We start from the raw sequence: 21,806 nt of genomic DNA on the forward strand, positions 1-21,806 counted from the left end.
TGTGATGATCAAATGAGGTGACACATGTAAAGCGCTTTGTAAACCTTAAAGCACTGTATCAATGTTAGCTATTATGTTCTGTTTGGTAGCAGACAGCACAGATGTCTTCTCTACTCTTAAGTTTACTGGTTTGGGTAAGCCCTGGGGGTTCAGCCCTTTCTTCAATGGGCCCAGAATCCTGGCCACCCTTGGGAGACCCAAATCTGGTATAGCACTAAGACCTCTTCCTCTAATGTCCCCAATGAATACATTTTTGTTAAACTAAATTAAATAGTCCCAGAACTGAAGAGAATCTAATTTTCCCCACCCCTTTGCTTCTAACCATATCAACCTGGTAAAAAGGAGCTTCTTTCCTGGATTTGTTAATTAAGATGCAGCTGTATACAGTTTTGTTTTGTTTTGGGTTTTTTTTTTGGTTTGTTTTTGTTTATTTTTTTGTTTTGTTTGTTGGTTGTACAGGATGGCGTGGGTAGAGATGAGGCTATTAAGTGGTCTGGGCAGGAGTTGGACCTGTGATTTCCTTGGTGAAGAGAACTCCTTGTAAGGGGTATAAATGCATTTTTACTTATGTTAACAATAATATTTATTTTATTCCTTGCATGCACAAAAGATAACATAATTAGTTATGGTCCCTAGGTGTACACAAGGTGGAAAACAGAAGGAGTCAACAGGGCCTGAGGTAGAAAACGGCTGTGATTAATTCATATCTCTAAGAACAATAAGGGATCATTTGACTTATTATTTCTGATGATTGTTTATTAAAAATTAAGACTTGTCAGAAAGATAACCAATGAAAAATGTTTTCTGTGAAATGTCAAAACTGTTAGTTCCACAGATAACAGAAATAATAAATTACGTGTTTATTATTTATTTATTTGCCTTTTTTTTTCTTTTTTGGTGACATGTTTATTTTTAAGAGGCTCATATGGTTTTCTGCTTTTGAAGCAGAGGTGTCAAATGGGGAGCCAGATCCTAGCTGGGTGTAGCAGCTGGTGACTATTCCTCTTTAAGAATCAGTCTTCCATTGTAATGCTGCCAGAAAAACAGCCTCAGAGGAGTCTAAGGATCCTGAATGACTCATGCACACTCCACTCCATGCCCAGTTACAACCAAAGACCTCAGGAGGTGACAATTTTTATGAAATTGCATGCAGGGAAATATGGAGCAAGCCCATACGAGGAAGAAAAGAAGTCATGAAAGAGTTTTTGGCCTGCTGAGAGAACCTTAGCTTCTCCAACCTATGCAAATTTAACTAAAAGAGTAATTGCTTTCAGCAAAAACAGTTGTAACCATATGGCAAACTGCTAAGGGGAAGCACCCTGCTAAACTAGTGTTGTTTTTAAACTTTAAATAAAATTCACAGACTCACTGATCTAGAGAGAGAAAGAACTTCAGAAGTCAAGAAACTTCTGCGTAAAATATGAAGAAGCCAAGGCTCAGGAAGATTCTCAGTCACACAGGAGTGTAAGACTTGGGATATGAGGACAGCAATGTGAGCCCCAGAATCAGTGCTCTTTCCACTGTATTGTTCTCTTTCTCTACTATATCCCATCTTTTCAATGCCAAAATACAAGCACAGAAAAGCAATTAATAAAGGAACTATTGTGTAATGGAAAGAATACTGGACCAATAGTCCAGAATCCAGACCAAAACTCTAGTTCCTGATTTGCCACCTCTGTGAACCTCACTCAGGCAGCTAGGAGGCACTGTGTCAATATGGGACTTGGGATGCAAGAACATCTGAGTTCAAATCCTGCCTAGGTCACTTACTACCTTGTGTGCCCTGGGTAAATCACTTAACTTTAACCTCAGTTTCCTCATTTGTAAAATGGGGATGATAAAATGCACCTACTTCCTCTAAGGTTGTTAGAATCAAGAGAGAACATTTAAAATACTTTGCAAACCTGAAAGGTGCTGCTAAGTATTATCATTCTTACTTTTATGATATGAAGAAAAGCTTATTAGATTAAATTGTCTCTAAGGGCACTGTGATCTATTAAATTTTATGGTTTTCCAACCAAACGAGTATTATCATATCTAACAGCACCTCTGGAGACTACATACTGACTGTAATGCTGTCATCATTGCTCAAAACAGAATCTTACACATAGAGAACACTTGGTAAATGCTTGTTAAATAGAATTGAGAAAGAAAACCTGAATCATTATTTTGTAGTCAAATCTTGTATGCTTTTGAACCAACTCAACCTGCAGGCATGATGATTCTCCCCTCCCCCAATCTCTGGTCAACAGGCTCTGAGAGGGATTAAACTTCCAAAAAGACCAATCCTGGTGACCATTCCAGAAGATCACTCCAGATATATGCATACTGGTTCAATGCCATGATTATTCTGGAGAAGCCCTTCCTAACCTGCTTTTTTTTTTCCTGAAAATTTCATATCTGGAAAATTGTAGGAATTTATGAAGTACACGCTCCTAAGGAAATGTTCTGACTTAAATCAAGACACCATCATCACTAAAAATTACCATTGCAAGCATTCCTTATGCAGCACTCTGCAAAATACTTAGACAGTCATATGGATTCTTTTTATGTATAAGCACTCAAAGAACTTTGGAACTTAGCTCCTGGAATAGAGACAAAGTGTTTACATATCTCTGAATAAAAAGAGGCTAAGAAGGAAAAGAAGTACTGTTTTAGAAGGATAGAGAAACAAAGGATGGAAAAAAAGACATTTCTGTGGGGGAATCTGGCATGCAAGCTTTATTTTGTTTTGAACTCCATACTTCCATGAAGAGAGTTTGAATGATGCTGGATAAAAAGCCAAACATATTTTGGACCAATTCATACCACAGGAATGGAAATATTGAAATGGAGGTACTGCTCTTTTTTATCCTTAATTCCAGATTTCAATAAAGCAGCATATTTCATTCACTCTCAAATGCTTCCATCATCATTTCTCTTGATAATATTACCTTTCCCTTCTGCTCAGTAACATAGGAAGATTTAGGAGCAGCAATGGTGCAGTGGAAAAGTATTGGATTTACCTTCTTAAGGGCCCGACGTTCAAATCTGTACCGAGGACCTGTGTGATCCTAGGCAAGTGCCTCAGTTTCTCTGAACCTCAGTGTCCTCAAATGAGTAGGCCTAGATAGCGCTAAGGTTCCCTTTCAGCTCTGAATCTATAATCCTAAATACCACACCTTTACTGGGGCTACTTAGGCTTCAAAGCCAGCTTTAAGACGCACTCTACTTTTCTGATCTCAGACGTCACCAAAATGTCTCGGCACCTGAGCCATTCTGAATGTTAAGCTCTCTGAACTAGTTACTGACTTGGTAATCTTATATACAGGGTTTAAAGGTACCCAGGAAGGTCACTGAATCTACCAGTCACATGGCTCCCCAGGGGATACATATTCAATATATGTGGATTCTTCGAAGTGCCATATTTGAAAGAACTATGAGAAAGCGGGCTCCTTCCACCAACTCACTTTATAATCTTGTGAATTCCCTCATGTGTTGCTTTATCTTCTAGTTATTCATGTACAAGTATTACAGTAAGTTACTCGAGTGAAGGGAACTGTGTCTTACAAATATTTTTATCCCTTCCTACTTTCCTACTACTTCCCACACCCACATGAAAAGGACATACTAAATTATCCGAAAACATTTTTTAAACAACAACTGTGCACCGTGGGGTGAGGAAAGTGTCAAACTTAGATAAGATACGGTCTCTGTACTTGGCAGAGTAGGGTCTGGCAGGTGATGAAACACCACAAATTACTAAGCATGATAGATGATATTGTATTGCAATGGAGAGATGTAAAACTATACATTATATGAGGTTCTGGGGAAAGATTACGTTTGGGGTCATATAACTAAAATTCAATAATACCTGCTGAAAAGTCAATAAATAGGCCATACATGATGTTTCACCTCTCTGCCTCTTGTCTGGAATGGGATCCCTCTCACCTTCATCTAGGTGGCACAAAACAAGAGTTTGGGGCTTAAGAGTTAGGAAAACCTGAGTTCAAGTCCAGCCTTACAACTTATATAAGCTGTGTGACCCTGGGAAAGTCATAACCTTTGTCTGCCTCAGTTTCCTTAACAATAGCACCTACATCACAGAATTGTTGTGAGTATTAGATGAAATAATATTTGTAAAGCACTTAGCACAGTGCCTGGGTCATTGTAGGTGCTTAATAAATGCTTGTTCCCTTCCTTCTTCATATAATCCCCTTTATCTCTAGAACCAGTATCTCCTTTCTTAAGGATCAGCTCAGGTGCAATCTCTTTTCAAGAGTCTTTTTGTGATACCTTAAGTTTTTAATGCTCCCCTCAATCACTGTATAATTATTTCAAATACATCTTGCATTTGCTTGATGATGATGCCTCTATGAGAATGATATAACTATCAGTGAAAACACTATATTAATTTATTAAATGTAAGCAGAGAGGGCAGGAGCAATTTCATTTCTGTATTTGTATTCACAGTATCTAGCAAAGTATTGGGCACATAGTAGGCACTTAATAAATGCTGAGTAAGCGAAAGAATGAATCAATAAATTCATGAATGGTCAAGTGAAAATTACCAGTTATGGAAAGGATCAGCAGACAGAAGAAGTAAGGAACATCTAGACAAAGTAGAAAAAGCACCATACTTAGAGACAGGAAAACCTAGCTTCAAATGCTTACAAGCTATGTGATCCTGGGCAAGTCACGTAACTTCTATGTCTGTTCTGTTTTTTCCCATCAATAAAGTAAGGGGTTAGAGTTGGGCTTCTGAGATGACTTCCAATTCTAAATTTATTATTCTAGGAACCCATGTTTTCTACTCACTGCCTTTTCCTTCTCTGCTTCCTGAAATCTGGTCAGTTTTAACACTATAAAAAAATGGGCAAAACTGTGCATAGTTCTCCAAATAAAGTGTGGCCCATGGTCTCTGATGTCGTAGTCTACCAGCAAGACATCAAGGAGGATCTTCCTGGGAGACTTATCAAAAGGCCTTGCAAGAAATGTGTCACTGACAATCAAAGGCCTATAGGCCCGAGGGCCTAGACCTTTCCTGGAAATGGAAGGAGTATTTTTCTTTAGCTTCTCTTCCATGAAGAAGCTTCCTCTTTCCAAAAGCAAAAAACAATAGTCATGCATTCGAGAAGCATGTGGGTAGGCTACAGAGAAGTAACTACAACATCTCTGAACAATCTCATACTTGGTAGGTGTTATTTTTCTATAGTACTATCTGGTACTGGCATCTCAGGAGCAATGGAATCCCAGGCTATGGAATACACATTTGTTTTGGAATGTAGGTATTTCTATACACAACCAAAAAATGTAACATTTATCTTTAAGACCACTTGAGTTCAATGGTCTAAGAAAAACGAAGAAAAACAATGAACAAATCTTAACTGGTTTGCTTTCTTTTTTTTCCAGGGGTAAGGGGACAGAGGAGTTCATGGAAAATGAAGAGATAAGGAGGACCAGTATTCTCAGCATCAATATTCCCAACTGCAGATCTTTCCCTTTTTTTTAATAAACAATCCAGATGTCTTAATATCCACTTAATGCATCCCATTTTAGTACAGTACACAGCAACAGTGAGAGCAAGAAATGAGAGAGGAGAGAGCAAGAGGGAGGTGGATAGGGGGGTGGGGTGGGGTATTTGAGAGAGAAACCTGGCTCAGTATATTAATTTATCAGTTTTCTTCAAATTTTAACCATGAACCATCTATTCATCTATTCATTAGCCATTAGGCTAATCTACAGCATTAAATTTTGATCTTTTCTAGTTTAGAATTCCACAAGCAAGAATTTCACTATGTATACTGAGATAACAATGAAAAAAAAGAGGAAAAGAATGGAAGAAAATGTACAAAAAGATGGATATCACACAAACATAGGATTTGGTTCTTAGCCCCAGGAAAAAGAAACTTTGGATGGATATGCACCTGGAGGTTTATGATTCTAAGTATATTTCTGTAGTCCTATAAAAGAAGAAAGTACTTATCTATAAAAAAAAACGAAAAATAAGTGCAAAGATCAAGAACATATAGCAAAATAACTTGTTGGCAAATACTTGAGAAAAAATGAAAGTATCATCCTTTAAAAGAAAGTGTTATTCTTAACAATTCTTCTAACTTTTCTAGCTAGTGTTAAACATGCTAACACTCCTCAATTTCTTTCCATCACACTTAGAAATGTAGGCTTCAAATAATAAAAACTAAAAATACGCATGGACATATTCTGTAATCTGATTTCCTCATACTGGTGTTGTGGTTTTCCAAATGGTAGTTCTATTTATCTGGTGTTCTTGGAGAAACTTCTTTCCTGGATCCTTATATTCTAGGAATTTAAGAACAGCAGCAGTGTGGTATGGTGAGAAAGAGCTGGAGCTGGAGTCAGGAAGACACAAGTTTTAAGCCCGGTATCTGGTATAAACTGGGTGTCTCAGCTCTCCAGAAGGCTCCCTCAGGCTTTAAGTGAAGAGCAAGTGCCAATCTGCATTGGTAGGAGGAATTTCCTTTATCAGTGACATTCTAGGCAAGGTCCAAAAGAAACTGACAACAACAAAAATAACAGCAGAAGCCATTACATAATTCCCTGGGAGCTCTCTTACTTCCTGGAGGACTTGAGGTGCAGGAAAGTAAGCGTTAATTAAAAACAAACAAACAAACAAACAAAAAATAAGTTTCTTTGTGATTGCCCCTAGTACAAAGTTGAAACCTAAAGACTGGCTTGGTTAGAGGCCTCCTTCTCTGGACGGCCAAACGAATGTTGGGAGGGACATATTAAAAATACAATAAAAACCCAACATTTCCTTTTCTAAATGGATATCTGTGACACGAAATCTTTCAGGGAGTCAGGAGTAGATATGCAATAAACTCCACTATCCACTTCATATAGTCTCACCCTCATAAAAAGAACATAAACAAGATCTTGGAAGTCAGTTTAACTTACAAGCCTGAAGGGAAAGACATATGGATGAGGGTATTAATAAGAAATATTCCAAGGCCTACATTACACTTACGATAGCCCTTAAGAACCATATATTAATAAGATTATAAAGTGAATTAAGGTAACCCAGTTACTTTGCTGTTTAGCTATGGAATTTCAAAATCAGGCATGTATCTGATTAAAGATGGTTTCCTAATGGGTTTTTGAAAAATAAAGAAGACTTTCCCAGTAACCTAATACTCAACATATAGATTTTTATAGTTTTGCTTTAACATATTTGTTCCTTTGTGATTGGTTGTTAGTACTGTGGTTAATGTGACAAAGTTCATCCAAATATCTGTTCTATGTAACCAATAAGCTTATTTACAGAGCATGTGCAAAATGTTACTAGTGATGACTCAAGCAAATGAAACTCTATCAAGCTGACCTTTAATTTTTAAAAATCAATTTTAAAAAAACCTTTAATCTCCATAAACGAAGCAAAGCAATGTTGGCTTGCATTAGATGATTCTAGAGCACTATTTCTAATAAAGTATATAACAAAAGGGCTCTTTGCTATTTCAACAAGTAAAATGGATCAAAGTAAGAATAAATTCCAAAAGATTTTATTTTCTGGATTAATATCTTTGATGGCATCTCCCAATTTTAAACTCAACATCTGTCTTCTAATTGCTCCCTATTATCATTCCTTAGGAAACAAAGGGCAGCTTTGGAAAACTAGGTCCTCTGAAAAGATGTCAACTTAGCAAAACTGAATTATAGCTTAGCATACTCTAAAGACTTTAAGAACATTACTTTAAAGTAAACTTTCATTTGGCCTAAATAATTACAAAGAATTATATTTCTTTCCTCTGTTATCCTTGAAATTAGGTAAACATGGTATCCAGTCTAATACTGAGGTTCTTCATGTTTTTTTGTGACAAAGACTCTTTTTTTTTATTTCAGGCAACTGGGGTTAAATGACTTGCCCAGGGTCACACAGTTAATAAGTGTCAAGTGTTTGGTCTGAGGCCAGATTTGAACTCAGGTCCTCCTGACTCCAGGGCCAGTGCTCTATCCACTACGCCACCTAGCTGCCCCCCGACAAAGACTTTTTAGGCACCCTGATGAAACCTATGGTGCCCCTTCTCAGAATAATTTCTTTTACATATAAAGTAAGTTTCAATAGATTACTAAGGAAAACAATTATACTGAAATACAATTAGCAAATGTGTGTGTGTGTGTGTGTGTGTGTGTGTGTGTGTGTATCTTTTAAATTCACAGATCTCAGGTTATGACCCCTGGTAGTAGAAAGAGCAGTGGGCTATGAATCCTGAAACTTGGATTTTTATCTTAGCTGCCATTTAATTAGCTGTGTGACCTTGGGCAAATCACTGCCTTTCTGTATTCAAGTTTTCATATCTGTAAAACGAAGGGACAAGGTAATCTCAAAAGTCTCTCCCAGCCCTAAATAGTATGATTCTAATAATACTGAAGCACTGTTCAAATAAAACCACCTACATTTGTCTCCAAAAGGACCATGTGTGGTTGGTTATATGTCTTTTTTTTTCCTAGAACACTAGCTCCAAGAGTAGCAACTGTGTCGTTGTTAGGTTTTAGGCACGTATATAATACACACAGTAGATCCAACAATAATATGCAGTAAAAACAAAAAAAAATGATGAGGTAGGATCTTAACTGAGGTGACAGAACTAGTTGTACGTTACTGGTTGAAGAAAATACAGAACAAGCAGCAAGAAAGATAAATAACCTCCAAATCAAAACCTGACTGAGGTAAGAGGAAGAAATGATGATTTAAGTACATTTACTACCAACAACATTATCAATCACCGAGTAACAGCAAATAATAGTAGCATCATGGCAAAACTGACCGAAGTTTCAACAATAATGTGACAGTTTATTTATTTGTTATTATTTTAATATATATTTTTCTCTCAAAATTTGTAAAATTTACCTCAAGCAAAGAAATTTAGCTCAAGATCCTCTAGTTGGAAACCTAGATGATTTAACAATTCCACACGGTCTCCCTAAGGACATATGCAAACATTAACTTTGGCATTACCTTTGTAATTTTTTCTTGAACCTTAATTTATAGCATTAATGGCCTCAAAAGGGCTAATCTCCAGTTTTAAGCACTAAACAATTTAAGAAAACAGATAAAAATTACTTTCAACATCTACTATAAATTTAGCTCATTTTAAATCCTAGAAAGTCCATTTCAACAATAAACAAGTAGATTTCTTTGATACCTACACTTGTCTCCCCAAAGGACACACAACAGGGAGACTGCCTTGAAGAAACCAAATGAAGTGGGAAGCCCTTCCTTTTCATTCCTCAGCTAGCTGGTGTACATTAGCCACCATCATGGCTTCTCAAGTCAGTAGGAAAGTCCAAAAATTTCAGCTTCTTTCTGTGCATCACATTTGGACACGGTGATTCAGTGAAGTAGTGAGTGGCCTCTTATTCCTAAGGCCGACACATGGAGAAGGCATGTGTCAAAAAGAGTGGATTATGTTATATTAAACCAATGCCACTCCACCCACAAGTTCAGCTGACTCTCTTTACACTGTAAGAGCAGAAGAATAACTAAAAGATCACTTCTACTTTTAGGAAATCTAATCAGTTCCTTCATTTTATGGATAAGTTGACTCTAGAGAAGTTAACCAGAACAAAGTCACATAGCTAGTTAACAGCATAACTGTTACTTTTCTCTTCCAAACTTCTACACATACTTAAAAATATACACATCTATGACCACTCCCCACTCACATTCTCTATACATGCAGTTTCATTCTCCTATAGCCTATATCCAAAATAGGCACCTATATATTTTACTCTGCTAATTTCCTGAAAATATGGCAGTATGAAGAGTTTAAAAAAATCTGCTTTGGGGGAAAAAATATGTTAAGGCTACATGCACATAAACAGCACAGTATCCTTTCAGTGCACAGCAACCAGGATAAGTTGGTTGTGGTTTGGCAGAGCAATAGGGAAGAAAAGAAGACTGTCAGATTTTATCTTACTGCAGCAGGCTGGTGAATGCAGAAAGCCTCAACTATTTAGAATCTTCCTTCTTCAAGTCTCACTAACATTTGCTGTCTCAATCAACATAATATGCAGACAGACACAAAGCAGATGCCATGAGTATATCCTAATGTATGGTACAAAGCTCAGCATCTAGACAACAGCCTTAGGGGCCTGGATGAAAATTCAAAGAGAGAGTGATCAGCTTGTGTGATCACTGGGCAGCCAGTCAACCTCCTAAGTTCTCATCTCATCTGTGCTTGACCCTGAGAGAGTCATGTGACCTCCCACATCCCATTCTTTCTTCTGTAAAAATGATACATAATGTTCCACCACTAAGAGAAAGTTGCCTCTATCAACACAGAAAACTTGAAGCAAAAAACTGGGGTGATTTTCTTTCTTTTTACTTTTTGTTTCTTTAAAGTGAGCCAAGAAACAATTAGATGGTTGTTTTTGTCAGAAATCAAGGAGCCCAGGGCAAAATGTCAGGCTGAATTTAGCCCCCTTCATTCACCTCCTAAAGAGTTTGGGTAGGATGTATAAGAGAGGCACAGAATTCAAGAATGTTAGAGTTTTCCCCCAACTCCTACACTGAGATGCTGCCAAAAACACACACACAAACACACATAGATGTGTGTATATAGGCACACATGAACATATGCACAGGGTGTATCCTTTCTTTTCTAGGCCAAAAGCCTCTTTTGTCTGGAATAATTCCCTCTGTACAAGTAGACACCCATGGATTAGTCATGAGTATTATTTACAATAAGGGGTAGGTTAGGAGAGTCAGCACCTTTACGCCACAATACTATAATGAAGCTTGTCTGCCAGGGTATATATACCTGAGATAGACTAGGAAAGTATAGTTCCCCTGTTAGCTTATTGTGGTAACTCGAGGAATAAAATACACTCAGACTCCTACAAGAGAAACACTTAATTGAGTGGCACCTCTAGCTAAAAATGATGATGCTTTTAGGGCAGCACTATTTATCTTAGTTTCAAGATTTCAACCTTCCTAATGATTTCTGTCTGAACAGAAGTGCCTCAGCCTTCAAGCACACAACTTATTCTCCCAGCTCAAAATTTCCTTAGCTTTACAAAAGTTTTTCCCCAAATCCCACGGCTTTAGAGTAAGAAAAGCATCAATGAATTGAAAAGCAAACATATCACCACCATCTACAAAGCCTAAATTGTTATCACTAAAAATGGTCCCTTCTTTATTTCAGGCTTACCATTATTTTTCAAACTTTAAATATCATTTTTGCTGTTGTAAAAGGTTTCTACATAGGCACAGGGAAGTAAGAACTTAAACTGAGTTAATCCAATAAGATTTTGTGCCTTCCTGACCAGGCTAATTTCTAATACCTCTCATTTCATCAAACCTAGAACTATGACATATTTGGAGAAATGTAAATAGCAGAGGCAGCTAGGTGGTGCCGTGGAAAGAGCACCGGCCCTGAAGTCAGGAGGTCCTGAGTTCAAATTCGGCCTCAGACCGAACACTTGACACGTTCGAGCTGTGTGACCTTGGGCAAGTCACTTAATCCCGATTGCCTCACTAAAAAAATAAAAAATAAATAAAAAAAATTTAAGTAGCACAGAGAAAAAGTTCTTCCCTACAAAATCTCTGAAGATGTCTTATTGTGGAGAATATGGGTCATAAAAGCTTAACTCTATCACTGTGTCCATATTAATAATGGAATAAGAGAAGTCCAAAAAAGAAAATACTGTCCACAGGAAAAACAGAGCTAACAAGGATATGAATCAGAATCAGCAGACCAGGCTAATAATCAGTCAAACTAATATTCTGTTCCCATTGAGCTTTATCAATGCCACTTACCATCTGAGTCTTTATCCTGTGCTTTGTCTTGTGCTTAGCTACATCCATTTCTTCAGAAACTGAGTCCTCCCTGGAATTATCCAGAAAATCCACTTCGTCTTCTGCTTTCATGTCTGGCATTTCTGAAGAGACATAAGGGGTTTATAAAGTGCATTTGAAATTGTGATTCCTTTCCTTTCTGTTCACACAACAGGCTGCTGCTTTTGTTCGATTTGTTTTTACTTTTATTTAAATAGAAAAGCATTCTTTCAGCAGCTGGTTTTGTTTCTGACACTACTAGGCTGCTCATTTTCCAAACAGTAGTGGAGCTGTTCCTGACCAAAACAAACCATGAGAATGCAGCCTGCTCATGGAGAAAAGTTAATAAAGGTACGGAGACAGCACTAGCTGAAGGTATAGACATATGGGCAGTGTCCAATAAAGCGTTGGGCATATAGCAAGCACTAAAATATTCGCTGAATAATTGTCAAACTTCCATCTTTTACTGTTGACTTTTCATGAAAAATAAGGCCCCTCTCATTTGGTTTGAGAAAACAGATCAATCAATCATTCAATCAATAAGTATTTACTAAGCCCCATGCTATCTGCCAAGCACTATGCTAGGTGCTAGGGATACAAATAGATAAATTCCTTAAGTGAGGTAACCATGCCTACCACCATTTGGAAAGGCAACAGACATTTACACAAGAGAGAGCAAAGGCTCACCATAGTGCTCTCTGGATGAACTATCTGGGATAGGTTGAGTCTTTACTACTCTGTGATGGCTTTGTAACTTACCATATACACAGATTAATTCATTGCTGCTGTCTATTTACATATATGAAATATATAAGACACGCCTTAGCAAATGACTGTTTCACATCCTAATTTCGCAAAGCCAAAAGATTGTACAAAACAGACACAATTATAATTTCACTACTTAGTAAAGGAGGTCTGAGAGGCACATATAGCCTGGCTTCTTCTTAAGATATACCCATTTAACTATTTTCTATTGACCTCTGAAGAACTGCTTAGCTGTCTTCAAGGTAACAGTCACAAAGTTACAGGAATACTGTATTTACTGAAGGGAAGAAAAGCCCAGCAGTATCATTTGAGACCAGAGACCATGTTCAACAGTGCACACTGTTGTAGTTCACAAATAGTGGTGGTTACTATTACCACTTATCACAATTTAGGTCAGAAAAATACAGGAAGGAAGTGATCAAATGATACCCTAGAAAAATTTAAGATTCTGTTACTTTCTAACAGGGAACTGTAAATGGACAGAACTGAACTTGATATTCCAAACATGAACAGATGACTATTAGAAGAGACGACATGTTAGAGGCCTATGATTTTATACGGGAAAACTCTTGTTTGTTAATTTAGCATAAAAGCCTTACTGAACTCATTATCCTGGAGGGAGACAGGACTCTTTATACAAAGGATATGGAGATTATTTTTAGCTGAAAATTTTTAAGATTTCATTCTGTCAATCCACTGTAGCAATTTATAAAAGTGCTACACTGAAATGAAGGCAAATGATGTTAGTGTATATACAGATAAGCATATAATAGACACATTATATGCTCATAAATACATATGTGTATGATGAAAATTTCATACAGCTTAGTAAGTATTAGATAATGAACATATACTTTACCCTTCATCTAGAGAAGCTAAGTCTCTTGGAGTTTAAATGTCACAGATCAAATAAAATGAAAACATATACAGTCCTTGGACAGGTATCTCGATCAAAAGTAACCTTTGAAAATGTTCAACCCTGATACTGCCTTATGAAATCATGGGTGGTTTGTTGTATATAGGATTTTGTGTGTGTTTTTTCTTTCTTTTTTTTTTTAAGGGGGGAGGGACCTTTTTGGTTTAATTCAGTACAATTTCACTTGGCTACACCTGTCAACTAAAAACATATATGTATCTTGGCAAGTAGCCACCAATCGTGACTATAAACTGATAGTGAGTGTATACTGAGTGTATACTGAGACAGTATACTGTAAGACAGATCTGGGTCAGCAATAAACCACCCAATTTCCCAAAGCAAAACCTAGGCAAATGTTTACACCTCTTTTCTAAAGCTGGAAATTTTGTGGGTTTTTTCCTTCTTGTTTTTCCCCATTTGAGTAAGTTTCTATTTGGTCTCCTAAAGAACAGCATGACAACACAAATAATACACACAACAGTTAAAGGGAACATGAACCTTTTAACTTTGCCATACTTTAATCTGCTCAGGACAACTAACTATGACCTTTTAATGAATGTCTAACAACCCCCTTCACTGTTAGATCACATTTCGCTGCCTGACTTCAGAATTAACATGTGGTCGGTTAACAGTTCCCTATTTCAAGAAGGAAGTGGCAATTCCCTCATTACTGGGTATTTCTTTGTACAGCTAAGGCTGGAACAGAACTAAGGATATACCTTTCCTATTGGCAGAGCAAGTCTCTACCCTCACATACTTATTTATCTACTTTTGCTACTTAAAGCTTTCTTTTAAAACAGCTGCTTGGGCTATTCCCTCTAATTCTGGGTTGTTAATAACATAACTTTGAATTTCCTGCTCATCCTTAATTCTTGCCTAAACCTCCCAGATTTTCTCTCTCTGTTTTCTACATATAATGCAACATGTGAAAAACCAATGTAGCTCACCCACTCTTCATTTTAAATCTCAGCCACTGAGGTGGAAAAAGCAGTAATTTCAACCCATGTGTCCCAAGAAGCAGCATTCGAAAGAAATGAACACTCAGGCACCAGCTTACAGCCCCTCCTGTTGTGGTGAAATGTCAACCGGCCAAAGCCCCCAAAATAGACTCCTCTATTTTTTTTAAAAGACAGCTTCTGATTCATATTAGAAGTCCTGAAGTAACAGCCAACAACTTTTCATCTCTAAATATCTGAAACCCTCCCCAAAACTTTCAAAACCTGAAACCTCCAAAATGTCTAGAACATACATATTCAGTTACAAAACTGAAAACCAGAAAGGAGAAAACCTTCCCTTGAGGGAAAGTAACTGTAAAGTATTACTACGGTAGTGAACATAGCTAATGCCTGACATGACATTGGTTCTTTCTTCTACTGGTCTACCTCTACCCACCCCATTTTTGTATGTGCCATTTTCAATATCCCTAGGGGAATAGCAAAACACTTCTTACCTAATCCTTATGAACAAAAATAAATAACGTCTAACCAGCACAAAGGTAGCTCTTCCCTTCTGTGCCCCAGCAACAGGTGATCAGGCAAAGTCTGGATTAAACTGGCCTTACGATTTCAAGAGGTAAAACTGTCCTCTGCTTCCACTTTCGTCCCAACTCGCAAAAACATGAGGTTACGCTGGAATGGCCCCCTTCCACTGAACGGTGGTTTCTATTTACTGTTTCTGGACATGGTTACCCATTGATTGAAGAGGTCGCCGTGTGAGCAATCTCCTTACTGCAGCTGCTTCACCGAGATAAGTGGACACAAGGTTTGCCCTATGACAGCATACTTAGAGGAGGAGGCTTAGCGGAAATCCTGTGTGGGGAACCCCCTCTGCCCAGCCCCCAGCCCTGTACACTGTATAAGGCTCTGAATTCCAGGGCTCTTGCATTAAGTCAATAGACAATGTGACTGAAGGTTTTCTTCACAGGCAGGAAGAGGAGGGAGTTTTGTTGCTGTTTTTCACTCTTTGCTCTCTTACAATGACCTAATACCACCATTGAGGAAGCTGGACTGCTAGTCTGGAAGGACACTTAACAGCTGTGGTTTACTACTATAAAGAAAGCTTCTCCATGACCCTGGCTATTTTCTCTGAACCTGAACTGACAAAGAATGAGGGAAAGGAACAAGTCAGCTTCAGATATCTAAGGACACTGTTCCCAACACTCTCCTTTCAGCCTCACATGAAATACTCCAAACACAAGTCCAGCCTAATATTTACTTTGGCAAGGGTAGTTAAATCATGTGAATAAACTTCTGTAGAAGCCCCAATTTGGGCTTAATTGATCTGTCACCCAGATACTTTTCTCCAGGTTTAGAAAACTGCAGAGCTTATGTGCGTACCAGGCATAAGAACTGACAGGTGATGGCAGCTAAACCATTCAAAGTTTAAAGCAATTCAGCTAAGAATTAGGCTAAAACAAAATCTCTTACATAACAAATATGACTGCATGGATGTTATGAAATCCTAAAGAATTAATTTTACATAAAGAGCCAAAAAAAAAAAATGACACTTCACTGCCACACCTGAGACACATTTGGAAAAGATTGCTCATTTCAGCTTGCTTACCTGCCACAGGTTCAGATTCTTGGGAGTGTCCAGGTGCCTTTTCCCGTTCTTCTCCTTTGGTTGTCCACACTTCTGAGTTTACAACTGATTCTCCTTTAGCAGGTCCATCTTCTGGAGTCATCCAGGGTCCTTCTACAGCAGCACTTTTCTCTAGCTCCTCAGTAACAGGGTTTGGCTTAGGAGCATCACACTGTGGAGGGCTACTGCTTTCTCCCCTGGTCACCCCACCTGTAGCTCTCACTTTTTCAAGAATAGTATCCACCAAATGGTTGGCAGTTTCCTCTATCAGGTTTTCTCTCTCCAGCAAATTTGAAGTATTGGCCTGAATAGGCAGACTTTGAGAGGGAACATCTCGGGAGCTTGTCTTTTGTTCAGTCCCATCCCCATCAGGCAAGGTTTCCTTGGTTTTGTCCACACAAGGGGTGTTGTCGCCCTCACCTGCCAAGGGCACCATGTCCCCAGTGACGTCGTTCTCACAGGGCAGCAGCTCTTCAGCAATGGGCTGCAGTAACACCCGTGGTACTACACTGTCTACCTCTGCTTCCTTCAGATGTCTTAGTATGGGGACAGTTTCATCTGCCTCCCCTTTCTCCTTACTAGCAGGCAGCACTTCTGTGATTACAGTTTCCTTCTCCAGGATCTCACCTTCTGGTGGGGCTCCTGGTAGGCCCAAGATTATATCATTCTCTTGGTCTGCCATGTTTTTCTGCACCAGAACATCCTGGTGGCCACTAGGTATCTCCTTTGTCCCCAACACAGAAGGATCCTGGGTAGCCTCCTCTCTGGAATCCACAGTTACATTTCCACTCTCTTCACAAGAGGAGGAGTCCCTTTTAGACTGAGTCTCTTTTACTTCAGGTTTTGCAGCCACTGACTTTTCCCTGTCACAAGCCTCTGATCCATCTTGTTCGGGGTAAGCTTTGGTTTTGTTTGTCGCTGCCAGCAATGGCAAGCCACACTCTCCAGAGCCAAATGTCCACTGCCTGTCTGCAGACAAACCAGCTTCTAATGGCACCTGGCACTGTACAGCTGTGCTTTGCTCAGCTCGCAGTGAAACTTTTGCAGCCACTTCCTTGTTTTGTTCAGGTTCTGCATTGAGAATGGCAAAGGGTGTGCCCACTGAATTATTATTGTGTTTCAGTATTCTGCCCTCAGCACATGAGGCTAAGACAGGTTGATCACCAAGCTCTGATGTTTCTTCTCCAGGAGGTGGCGTCTCCTCTTCAGGCAAGGAAATTGAACAAAGTGGATCGTCTTTAGTTATAGAACAAGCAGCTGCTTCATTTTCTTCATCTTGTTCCTGAACTACAGTACTTTCTGGCCCCACTGGCTCTTTGTCTGTCCTCGACAAAACTGAATTGGCAGGCAAAGCAGTTGTCCTTTCACTGGGTGCAGAAGAATCTGATTCTAACATATCCACTGTCTTGTCATTAAGACCTTCAACCCCACTGTCCCCTTCTGCAGAACTGGAATTTCCCATACTTAGCTGAGAATCAGGAGCAGGAAGAAAAGATGGCAGGCTCACCGAGCTGTCTTCTGTCGGCAGTTTGTTGGGCACAAAGAGCTCTAGTGCTGGGCCACAGCAATATTCTTCTGCCTTTTTTTCAGGAGTTGCTGTTCCCTTTTCTTGCTGGGAGGGAACAAAAGAAATCGCATCATCTTCGGTTACTGATTCAACTGAGGGCCTGTCTGGCTGAGCGAAATTATTTTCAGATGCCATTGCCTGATCCAGGATAAAACTTTCTTTTGCTTTGATCAAGGCTGGATGAGGAGGTGAAACTGATTTATGCCTGGGTGGTGAAGAAGTATCCAGTTTTAAATCCTGTGCTAGGTTATCTTTATTTAAAATTGCTATAGAATGGAGAACTTCAGGTCCCTGGTTATCTCCTTCAGGATCAGGGACTCCCTCACTCAAACATGACTCTTTCATCTGAACCTCAGCAGGTGTATTTGGTGAATTCCCCTTCACATCCTTAGAATGGATAGGTTTGCCATCCTTGCTCTCTGCTTCCGTGTCTCCACAAGGAGTCACTGAATTCTGTTTACGTACAAAATCAAAACTAAATTTGTCCTCTTCCGTTGTGCAGCAGATGGTTGATTCAATTTCCTGATCTTGGTCTTGAGCTGAGCTGCCTTTTGATGTCTGGTTCAAAACTGGCTCTTTTTCTGGACTGATCAAAGTTGAATCAGAAGGTGAGCCTGTCTTACACATGCTGGTTAAAGAAGAATCCATTTCTAACTCTTCCAACACCTCTTCTTGACCAGTGGCATCTCTTACTGAAGATGAAATGATCAGGGAGTGTTGATCCCCAACCCCCTGGTTCTCTGCTACAAGATCTGAGTTCTCTTTGCTACTTCTGCTTGAAGTTTCAGTTCCTGGCACAGTTTCTTTAGTAATGATTTCTCCTTTACCAACTGTAGATGAAGGCTGAAGATGTTCATTGCTGTCTAAGGAACTTGGAGAGTCAATGCCATTTGGAACACTGGGCTCCTTCACAAGGTCACTGTTTCTTTCTACATCCAGGGTTCCAGCTCTGCTGACACTGGAGTTCTCATTAAGTTTATCAGTTTTACTTTCCTGCATTTCACACACACTCTTCTGGAGAGTGGCCTCGGGGCTTTTGAGATCACATTTCACTTCTTCTGTTGCTTCTGGAGTTGCACACTCTGTTTCTGAATTGGTGACTCCGTCAGCCCCAGGGACATTTTGGTCTTGGCTCTGCTCACTGATATGTACTTCCCCTGTGGCACCATCTCCACTGTTCATATGTTCATGGTCCAAAACAGTTCCAGGAGATGTCATTCCAGTTTCCTCATTTGTATTTCCACAGGATGGAAGGTCTTCTGTGTTATTCACTCTAGCAGGTGTACTCTGTAAGCATCTGTCCTTCTCTGATACAATCTCAGAGACTACAAATGGTGCTGGCTCCACCTCTTCCTCTTTTCTCTCCAGGGCTTTATCTTTTCTCTTACAGGAACAATCTGTCTTCCCTTTGCTCATCAGGTTTGATAGATCATCTGATTTTTCATCCAAACTAACTGAGTCCCCTTTGTGGTCAGGGTTGTCCATGCCTCCAAGTCCAAGTGGAGAAGAATGCTGCTGGCCATCCACATCCAGGTCACTCTGAGCAGGTGGAGGGTCCTGTGATGTTATCATTAAGGGGATACGGTCCTTTGTCTGTCTGAGGTTCATTTTCTGCAAAGGCAAAAGAAAATGTCAGTAACATAAACTTCATAACTACATGTGTTATAAGGGAATGCAAGCAACAGTCACATCTAACAGAACCACCTACTTTGTAAGGTGACTGAAGTCCATCTAAAACTGTTTTAATTTATACTTACTCTTACTTTTCTCTCTCATACTGCATAGTCACCAGGAGCTTGAAAGTTGCTCATGATACTCAAGACTACTGTTTCCAGGAATCAAATATGAGCTTATTCTAAAGAGTAGGATTAAATTTTAACTCCAAAGTGTTGGACAAATGTGTATCTGAATGCTGGTTTAGATGAACGACTCGGGCAAAATGCTCTTTAGGCCTCCTCTCCAAGGGATACACAACACTTCCAACTTCCTTTATCCATTCCAAACATAAACAAATTCATGACAGTTTGCCAAATTTCCCCTAGTTCTAAGGTGCAGCCAAATTTCCAGATGCCCCAAATATTTACAGAAGTATTATACCACCCTTTAATCCTACAAATAAACTCCACCCTATCCATCTTCTAGCAGGAGTGGGTTGACCTGAGTCTTTCTTAAAGGCTATGAAGTCTTTAAAAAAAAAGTCCTGCTCATCAAACAGCTTTAACTATAGGCTAATAATTTTAGCCTTGGCAGTAGTTGCCAAATCTCTTTCACCTTTTTGGTGGGGGGAAAGTATCTTTCTGTTAGCTAATATGGTAAATTTCAGGTATAGAAACTTGTATTTTTTCTCTTTAACTCTTGAGCCTCACCCATTCTCAAATGAAAGTAGTATGAATGTATCACAGTGGATTGAACTAGAAATCAGATACTTCTGCTCATGGCTCAATATCTGGTCTACTCTACAAGCTCATACGCATCTAACTGCTTCAGCTTCCCTACTGGTAAAATTGGGGTTTCAGGGCTTTTAATAAAAGTTAGCCAATACATAATCATAAAACTTGTTCTGAATATTAGAGTCTTAATGATAAAGTGGTCTTCTTTGGGAACCTGAGCATTGTGACCTTCCAGCTTCCCTTCCCTTCAAAAGGATAGGACATGAATCAGTCTTAGGTTCTACCATGAGAGTCAAAGTCCCACAAGTGGTAGCAGTTCATTGCTCATTAGGTCAAAAAACCAAAAGTACATAATGGTTCAGTTGGCTTTAGGGCAACAAAAATCTATCAAATGTCTGGAAAAAAAGCAGGTGATTGAACTGACTCAAGAGTGCTGAGCTTTTCTACGTTAACCAAAAAGCATACGGATGGTGGCTGTCCTGACTCACCCCTCACTTTGCCTGCCTTATCCACAGTAGAGACCCCCTTGCCACTTTCAAGAGCACAGCTTCAACTGGATTGTCAATTGCCTTACGGAAAGAGACCTAAAAAAAAGGTGTCTGATTTCCAGGGAGCACATACAGGCAAAAACAAAAGTGAATCTTGTTCTGGGATAAGCCTGTCTCCGAAAGGGAAGAGGCGGAGACACCACACGTTCATGGAATGAAGTCACCAGGCCTAATGGACTGAACAATGATGCCTGTTCCAGAGGAAGCCTCTGGTATTTCAATGGCCCTGAATGAACCTAAATTAAATAATCGCAAAGCTGCTTTCCAAAATCAAATCTAATTAATGATGAATAAAACCTGGATGGAAAAAAGAACCTAAACTTAGCTTTTCAGATCATTTATGAAAACTATAACTAGTGAGTATGTATTACTTGGCTTCCTAACAGCAATTTTCATTGAGAAGACACATTTATGATAAAAAGCAGTTGCTTTTAAGTTATTTATCAGATTTACAAACACAACTTAATATAGCCATAACATAAAAAAATTCAAAATGTTCTAGTGTAACTTTTTTAAAAAAATTACCAACTATCTCAGAAAATAAATTGTATATTTTGTCTTTCAAAGTCAAACCAATATACCAATATATTTCCTTTATATAGCTCTGAGCTCTGCTATGACTAAATGCTATATATCTAGTCACTGCTTGAGTTGCTTGGCAAAGGCCAATCAGAACCAAAACATTATTATATCTGGAATATAACAACAAGGTCCAGAAACTTATCATACATAAATAAACATAAGAGTCATTTGCAAGCACTGATTACTTGCCAATGTTTCTAGTTTCAAAAAACTTCAGGATCCAATTTAAAGTTCCTATATTTGGCATTTAAAACTCTATTCAACTTGGCCCCTTCCTACTGTCTTTATCACTCTATCTCTGTTACTGCACTTGCCTTTGCACTGGCTGTTCTGAATACCTGGGATACTTTGCCCCCCTCACTTCCATCTCTTAGTTTTCCTGGCTTCCTTCAAGACTCAGCTCAAATTCCCCCTCCTAGTTCCTTTCTTTCTCAGACAGCTTTCCATCTACTAGGTACAAATCCTGCCTCACACAGTTTACTAGTTCTATGACCCTGGGCAAATCACTAAATCTCTCTCAGTCTCAATTCCTCATCTATAAGATAGGCGGATAATAATAGTACCAATCTCAGAAGACTGTAATGAAAGAACATATGTAAAGTGCTGTGCAAACCTTAAAGCATTCTACAAATGCTAGCTATTATCATATCTCTTGTATAAACCT

At 38.9% G+C, this 21,806-nt stretch overlaps 1 protein-coding gene across 1 annotated transcript in view; it reads right to left on the reverse strand.

Moving 5' to 3' along the window:
* Positions 1–9,109: 9,109 nt before the first annotated feature.
* LOC114035441 (A-kinase anchor protein 13-like) overlaps positions 9,110–21,806 on the reverse strand; it is a 175,618-nt gene continuing 162,921 nt past the window's right edge. The window contains exons 7-9 of the mRNA XM_027851556.1: positions 16,038–19,233; positions 11,777–11,898; positions 9,110–9,378 (exon numbers count right to left, since the gene is read on the reverse strand). Coding sequence (XP_027707357.1) covers positions 9,373–9,378; positions 11,777–11,898; positions 16,038–19,233 — 3,324 coding nt within the window. The 3' untranslated portion in view covers positions 9,110–9,372. The remainder of the gene's footprint in view (positions 9,379–11,776; positions 11,899–16,037; positions 19,234–21,806) is intronic.

The sequence above is a fragment of the Vombatus ursinus genome, unplaced genomic scaffold (assembly GCF_900497805.2).
Source record: "Vombatus ursinus unplaced genomic scaffold, bare-nosed wombat genome assembly UNPS02009205.1, whole genome shotgun sequence".
Classification (NCBI taxonomy): Eukaryota; Metazoa; Chordata; class Mammalia; order Diprotodontia; family Vombatidae; genus Vombatus; species Vombatus ursinus.